Source organism: Aspergillus affinis, assembly GCF_023601865.1.
Source record: "Aspergillus affinis strain CMG 70 chromosome Unknown NODE_18_length_386147_cov_86_015627, whole genome shotgun sequence".
Lineage (NCBI taxonomy): Eukaryota > Fungi > Ascomycota > Eurotiomycetes > Eurotiales > Aspergillaceae > Aspergillus > Aspergillus affinis.
In genome coordinates, this window is record NW_026515799.1 from 378,737 (window position 1) to 386,147 (window position 7,411).

A 7,411-nucleotide genomic window follows, 5' to 3' on the forward strand; every position below is an offset into this window, starting at 1 on the left:
TTCATATGGCCTCTACGGGACCGTCTGTCCCCGCTGCCAATAAAGGTAACTGAAAATCCGATGGAAATTACGTCTGCGTGTCACTAACCTGGTCCTCTAGATTGTCAAAAATGCAAATTCCGACGTATCCCGTGTGATCGGACCCAGCCCAAGTGCCGAAAATGCATCTCGCGGGATTTCGACTGTCCAGGGTACGGAGTCCATCTGCGATGGGATCAAGGTGTTGCGAGCAGAGGAAAGTTAATGGGGAAATGTGTGCCTGTAGAGAAGGAGGTTCCATCGCCTCTCACGCTCCAGCCCACGCCAATCTTCAATAATCTCACATCCCAGCTACTCCGCCACTTTGACCAAGGCGTTGCGACGAAACTCGCTTGGGTTGATGGCCCGGGCAACCCATGGCGGAATATCGTCTTACCCTTATCGCATACTTCGCCGACAGTCCTCTTCTCCGTGCTGGCCATAGCATCGGAGGATCTCGCATACAAGTATCCGGCTGATCATCCTTGATTCGGCAGATTGCAGGCCGTGTCAGGCTACAATCGCGATAAGGCTCTTTCGTCGCTGACACAGCAGCTGAGTCTCTTTCAGACTGCGTCGAATCCATCGACTTGGGTCCACCCCCCGCGTTGTGCCTTGGCTTCAGTGCTTCTTCTTTGCAATCTGGAGTTACTTACGGCCGAGGCTGATCGATGGCTAATCCACATTTAAGGCGCGAGGGCAATCGTGCAATGGAAGACTCAATCGACGCAGCATGCGGGCTCTGTCGATCTGTCCGACGTCTTTCTTCTCTACGAATACTATTACACCTCCGTTTTTATTAATCTCACAAGATTCGACCCGAATGATGACATATCGGAAAACATCCCAACCCATGGCAGTATCAGCTTCTTCTCCGAATACGTCCGCATCATACACGCCGTCACCCGAGCCGAACGCCTAAGATCCACCCCCTGGTTAAACTCGAATATCCCCCGCCTCTCGGAAGTCTTGGACGAAACCGAAGCCGCAAAGGACAAAATCATCCAGATGGGCCAAACCATGGAGTTCAAATCCAGCTCAGCCCGCTGTGACTTCGAGTACCTTGTGTACATGTATTACCATGCGATCCTCATCTACAGCCATCGTGTCCTCTCGGACGACCCCTCCGACGAATTCATCCAGATATCCCGAGACGCCGTTTTGACGCATCTTTCTTATCTTTCGCGCAGTGCGTACTTCGCGCACAATCTCGTGTGGCCTTTGTTTATAGCGGGGTCCGAGTGTCGGGGAATTCCGAGTCTGCAGGAGACGATTGAGCATGCGATGTTGAATATCATGCAGCTCAGCGGGAGTCTGGATCGGCATCGGGTCTTGTCGTTTTTGAAGACGTTTTGGGCTTTGGATCTCGAACCGGGTGTTACGTGGATTCATTTGGCAAGGGCAAATTCTGTCAATGAGAGCTTCTTGATAGTTTGAAGGTGAAGGGGAGGGTATATGAAATTGAAATCGCTCAATACCCCTTTCTTACCAGTGTTTTCTGGCTACCGTCAATTCTTGAATGGTTCGTGGGCTAGATCGGTCTGCCTGCAAAGGATTGGAATCAAATTTAGCAAGAGTGAGGATCAGTGCAGCAGTAAACTTATCAAGGTACTGGCACTATCAGTTGAACTAGGAACAGGCGAGGGGGCCTGTCACGCTCCGCGGGCGGGGGGAGGGAAGCGTTTTAATAATAATGACTCGTGCTTGTCATTGCTCAGTGGCTCTAAACACAACTTATGAGTGGATACCTCGTGCAGGGGATTTGATCCTGCAGAAAATTGCGATTGTATGCAAGTGTCTTTATGCCCTATCTTTCTATCTCGATATTATACATGCGGGACCCTTATTTTATTTCTCCTTGCCTCTACTTTCTAACCGAGTGATGGGTACCACAAAAGAGAACTTCTGTATACTACTCGTCTACTATCCTATTTCAGTGCTCTGTTCCCATCACACACACCCCGCATCGTTGTCTCTATATCCGAACTTTTCAGGCACCCAAGCGAAAAAGGCCTCAGACGGGTGCTGACTAAGGCATCTCCACCCGAAAGCTTATCGATACATCTTGGCTCCCTAATTGGGACTAGCGCCCTCGTGCCAGCCGGCGATATCAGGATGGACAACAAGCTGGACTTGCTTTTGACCCTCTTTACCCTCAGAAAGGCACTCGGAGGGGCACTATTCTTGTTCATCGAATTGATTTTTAATACTTTCGACGCGAAGAAGTCCCCATGTGGCCCCCACCAACCCGGATTTGGCAGCCAAGATGCCAATCCCCCATTCTTGCTGTCTACAAATGGGAGCCATCGATCTTCAACCAAAGATAGCGCGTGCCGCACGCCAACATAAGCAATCCACAGCTGTATCACTGTTGAGACTTGAGAGTGGATTTGATGCCTTAATTTGGAAAATTTTCGCTGGTTCTCATCTGTGTCTTCTTCCTTCTGCATTATTTCTTCTCGACGGTTTTTCTTTCTTCCTGTGGCCAAGATAGCGCATTTTGCAGCTCATCCATGCAGGTCGAGGGCGAAAACTTCAAACTTTGCAGCTCTATCATTCTCTAGTTTGTCACGACAATCTACCCGCAGGACACCTGCCTGGCGAACCCAGAATGGCAGAATCACCTCAGCTGGAAAAGCCTGCAGCAGCGGACTCGAATCTAGAATCGCTTGGATACATTCCCGAATTATCGCGCAACCGATCAACATGGCAGGTGGTATTCATGTGTTTTATTCTTGCCTCGGTTCCATATGGCTTGTCCACGACCATGATGTATACGATGGCAGGCGGTGGCTCAGCTAACATGATATGGGGCTGGGTCGCCGTGTCGCTAATCATGTTATGTGTGGCTGGCTCTTTAGCAGAGATCACTTCGGTCTATCCCACTGCTGGTGGTGTGTATTATCAGACTTTTGCCTTGTCACCCACGTGGTGTCGTCGGGTCACGGCCTGGGTTTGCGGTTGGTCGTATATTGCGGGAAATATCACCATAACTCTCGCGGTTAATTTTGCCACGGCGCTATTTCTCGTCGAGAGCTTGAATGTATTCAAAAATGCCGACGGTGTTGGTATCACAGAGAACTTTGAAACATATCAGAGCTACCTTATCTTCCTTGCGATCACCCTGCTCTGTCATGCTATTTCCGCCTTTGGTAACCGATGGCTGACACATTTAGAGGTACTACAAGCTATCCTTCGCATGTCTCATGGTACTAACATGATAATGTATTCATTAGACCTTCGCCATCTTCTGGACCCTCGCAGGAGTAGCCGCTATCATAATCACTATACTTGTCGTTGCAGCCCACGGCAGACGATCTGCTAAATGGGTGTTTACCAGTTTTGAGCCACAGTCAGGCTGGCCCGACGGCTGGTCCTTTTGTATCGGCCTGCTTCAGGCTGCCTATGGTCTTTCTGCATCTGGCATGGTCACCTCGTGGGTCTCCGTACAAGCCTTTGTAGTTCTCCTGGCGCAGCCAAGTATACTAACCGCGATGCCCGTGCAATAGAATGTGCGAAGAAGTGCACAAACCTGCCATTCAGGTCCCCAAAGCGATAGTCGGCGGCGTCGCCCTCAACTTCTTTGCCGGTCTCTGTCTCCTGATCCCTATCTGCTTCGTCCTGCCCGATATCGCCATGCTAGCAAACCTCGCCTCAGGCCAACCCGTCCCGACAATCATCTTATCAGCCACCGGAAATTCCGCAGGTGCCTTCTGCCTCCTTATCCCGCTCCTGATCCTCGGTATACTGTGTGGCGTGGGTTGCGTGACCGCCGCGTCTCGGTGCACCTGGGCGTTTGCGCGCGATGGCGCCATTCCCGGTTCGAAATGGTTCAAGAAGGTCAACAAGAGTTTAGACGTTCCCCTGAATGCAATGATGCTCGGCATGGCCATCGAAATCCTCCTAGGCCTTATCTACTTCGGCTCCACGGCCGCATTCAACGCTTTTTCGGGTGTAGGCGTTATCTTCTTAACTTTGAGTTACGGTTCCCCGGTTGCCGTCTCCCTGATCCTTCGCCGTCGCAAAGACATCAAGAAGGGAAACTTTGATCTCGGCGCGTTGGGCATTTTCTGCAATATAGTTTGCATTGGTGAGTACAGGCACATTGCAATCTAGCTCCCAGTTTTTTCTCGTCTATTGTGCGCGTCGCAATGAATCAGACCAACCATGATCTAACCACATGTTTAAAAATATCTAGCATGGACCCTTCTTGCCATTCCCCTCTTCTCGATGCCAACAACCATCCCAGTCACTCAGGAGAGCATGAACTACGCCTCTGTCGTCTTCGTCGGCTTTGTTATCATCTCGGCCCTCTGGTATTGGGCCTGGGGGTATAGAAATTATGCCGGTCCGCCGACAACGGAGACTGATTTTGCTTTGGAATTTGCTGCCGAGAGCCATAGCATGGAGAAGTTAAGTTGAGTTGATGATTTAGTATGGAGGTTTGAGTTGGTATGCTGAATTTCCTTTCAGTGTGAGGCATAATCTGAGACACTAAGGATTAACGCCCGGGTCATGGCATACTAGGCCGGTTAAGTTATCTCCCTAACGACGAGTATACTAACATTTCCATACACAATCAAATCAATATCAGTTCATAGAATCCTATACCAAAGTTACGAAGACTATCTCGTTTAATCGGGTGTGACATTGAGGCGTAGAGCTGATTTCAACCCACAAAATAGAGACGCGAAGCTGTTGCGGTGCGAAGCTGATGAAAAGAGGCGATATCAAGGCGAGAAAAGCCGATTTAACTCGCTGAATAAAGGCGCGCCGCCATAGAATCAAGGTAATAAAGCCGATTGAAACATTCTTAACGAGGTGAACCTCGATCACAAGAAAGTGACGATCCAGCGTGAGCTGATAAGAAGGTGATATCGAGGCGTCGAACGCTATGAAAACGAGGCGACTATGGCCTTTCGAAAAGATCAAAGCAGTGAAGGCCTCTGGGATCGCTAAGATAATGGGTGGTCCCGTGAAGTAACCTCTAGGGCATGGAGAGGCAACCAGCGGAATGCTTGGCACGTGCTCCTCAGGCATCCCATACCTACTCGATGACCAAGTATGGAGTAAGAATGAACGGTCATACCTACACTCTTCTAAATTTCGTCTTTCTTCCTAAAACCTCCACCAGCACCCCATCGCTTCACTCGTGACACCATGGCTACGCAAAAAGAAGTGAAGTCCCAACGCGCAGCTATCCGCATACATCTCAGTCGGATGCTTCAGGATGTAGACGCCCTGGATAAAGAACTGATTCCAATCAGTGAACTCGGGAGTATTGGATTCCGACCGATGCAGGTTGGATTTCATGACGACGAGCTGGACTTTTCACCCTGCTTCTTCAAACTCCTCCCAGCATCCATCATCGACGAGCATCCGTTAACACCGGAAGAACCATTCGACTTGATTTATTCTGAGAGTCTGACTGATAACCAACCGGGGGATCTAATGGAATAATGGAATACGCCGAGGAGAAGCTCTCACATGTGAATTGGCTTGCCACAGAGCTTCCTCTTGGTATTCAACGGGATGAGCGGGAATTGGATGGATTGGATAATTCACCTTCTTACATCAACTTAACCGGTACGTCCTGCTTCCCAATTCATTTCCAGATACTAATTTTCAACCGATCTAGCCTTAGAAGAACACCAAGATATTATCTCTCTCTGACAAAATACGCTCCGCCCGGGCGTTGGTGTTTGGTGGTGGAATATGAGAGTGAGAATACGGAGTACCCTCATGCAGCGTGCTGCATGGTCCACAGCACGTACGGAACAGACCAAACTCTTGCGATCGGAGAAGTGAAAGGGATCGTGAAAATACTTTGATCCCGTTATCATGATCAAGAATACTCTGCGCATGTTATATTGCCAGTAAGTACCGCGCTCCAACATTGGCAATATAAACACACTGCTGATCGGATAATAGATCCTTATTCTATCCTATCTAGGCCCGAACGGCAGGATCATTCAAGCTCACCATGATGGGAAGGGTATGGTGGTACAGTATTCACCACTCATGAGTTTGGGTCTAGAGCCTTAAGTAGATGACGTTGAACCTATTCCTTTTTTCGTTCGGTATAAGGTGAGCCGTGTCGTGGGCTCAATCACCAGGGCTGGCCATAATGACACCCAGTTGTGCATCCGTTGATTCAAGCGACCTGCGTCGTATTTTCTAGCAGTTTGGACTTCCGTGAAATTGAAAAATAGCGATGACACTTGATCTTGCTCTCTCAATGTCTTTATCTCAAAATTCCTCTGCCTCTTGTGTTGAAACGAGAAGTGCTCTCGCCCACATTGTCGAAGTTTTTAGACGCCTGCCAACGATTGCATACCCACCTAGAAATTATACTTCACCTTCCCCCCTATTCGTTTCACGACGTAGCCTCTTGACGTCCGAGCCGGTCTGATTGTGCTCTAGATAAAAGGGTCACTCAACTACCTAAAGCTCGTCTTAGCTTCACCTGTTCAGAGGTCATTGCGGGCTACTAGACTCCAGTACCACGTTGAGGTGCGAGCTTATCACTGGAGGACCACACTTTTACCCGATGGCTGGGTTTGCCATGGGCTAGTGACTATACAAGCTACACTTTTGCGCAACAGTGTTTCTGAAAGCCAGTAACAGGTCACCGCACTTTTGTCCGATGGCCAAGATTTCCCATGGGCTAGCAGCGAAAGGTATGGATGGGGGATACCCAACAGGGCTGTTTACCCGTTTATCGGAGCTATTCTCTCACGCCGGGGGACTTTCGTCTGATATATGTGTTTTTGGAATGGATGGCTCTAGTCTCCCTCAGGACATTGGCTCTCAGGTGGCTCTAGTCTCTCTCAGGCGATCTGGTCCTCGGCTCGCAGGACCTGACCCCTAGGCTCGTTGCCCCGCGAGGTCAACGAGCGAATTCACGCAGATTCGAACCACTATCCCATACGAACCCTTTTGGATATCAGCAATAAAACCCCCGAGGCACAGCGACGAAGGAACTGGAAAGCCTGCAGTGTCAAGGACCTGCAGAGCTTCGTGGACCTCAACCTACAGAGTAAGGTCTTTCCCTTGCAAACGAAGCAGCATATTGAGCTCGCTACGGAATATCTTATCGAGACAGTCAACCAAGGAATGCTGCCTCCACCCCGTGGGCGAAACCCAGCAAGTGGGCGAACCCTTCATTCAATGCGGAATGTCGAGAAATGGTCAAGATCACCCGGAAATTCCGGCGTGAGTACACGGAATCAGTTACTGCGAACGGCCCTACCGACCATACTACGGGCCTCCGGTGGGAGCGCTACACCAAAGTCAGGAACCGCAAAGGAAAGGTGTTGGCTAAGGCACTGCGCCAGGGCCACCGTTCCTGGGTCCGCAAGGCTACCGAATCAGGCCCTCGAGGCATGTGGAA

General features: G+C 49.9%; 3 protein-coding genes across 3 annotated transcripts; all 3 read left to right on the forward strand.

Moving 5' to 3' along the window:
* Positions 1-5: 5 nt before the first annotated feature.
* Positions 6-1,455, forward strand: KD926_003663 (Zn(II)2Cys6 transcription factor; the record flags this gene model as incomplete). Its single annotated transcript, XM_053097682.1, has 3 exons — positions 6-45; positions 101-450; positions 751-1,455. 3 exons carry the CDS (start codon positions 6-8, stop codon positions 1,453-1,455), a joined length of 1,095 nt encoding a protein of 364 aa, XP_052958493.1.
* Positions 1,456-2,629: 1,174 nt separating this feature from the next.
* On the forward strand, positions 2,630-4,440 carry KD926_003664 (amino acid transporter; the record flags this gene model as incomplete). Its single annotated transcript, XM_053097683.1, has 4 exons — positions 2,630-3,196; positions 3,255-3,454; positions 3,528-4,108; positions 4,217-4,440. The coding sequence occupies 4 exons, from the start codon at positions 2,630-2,632 to the stop codon at positions 4,438-4,440; spliced, it is 1,572 nt and encodes a 523-aa protein (XP_052958494.1).
* A 738-nt stretch (positions 4,441-5,178) lies between these two features.
* Positions 5,179-5,478, forward strand: KD926_003665 (uncharacterized protein; the record flags this gene model as incomplete). The annotated part of the gene is made up of 1 exon (XM_053097684.1): positions 5,179-5,478. The coding sequence occupies one exon, from the start codon at positions 5,179-5,181 to the stop codon at positions 5,476-5,478; it is 300 nt and encodes a 99-aa protein (XP_052958495.1).
* Between the last annotated feature and the right edge of the window lie 1,933 nt (positions 5,479-7,411).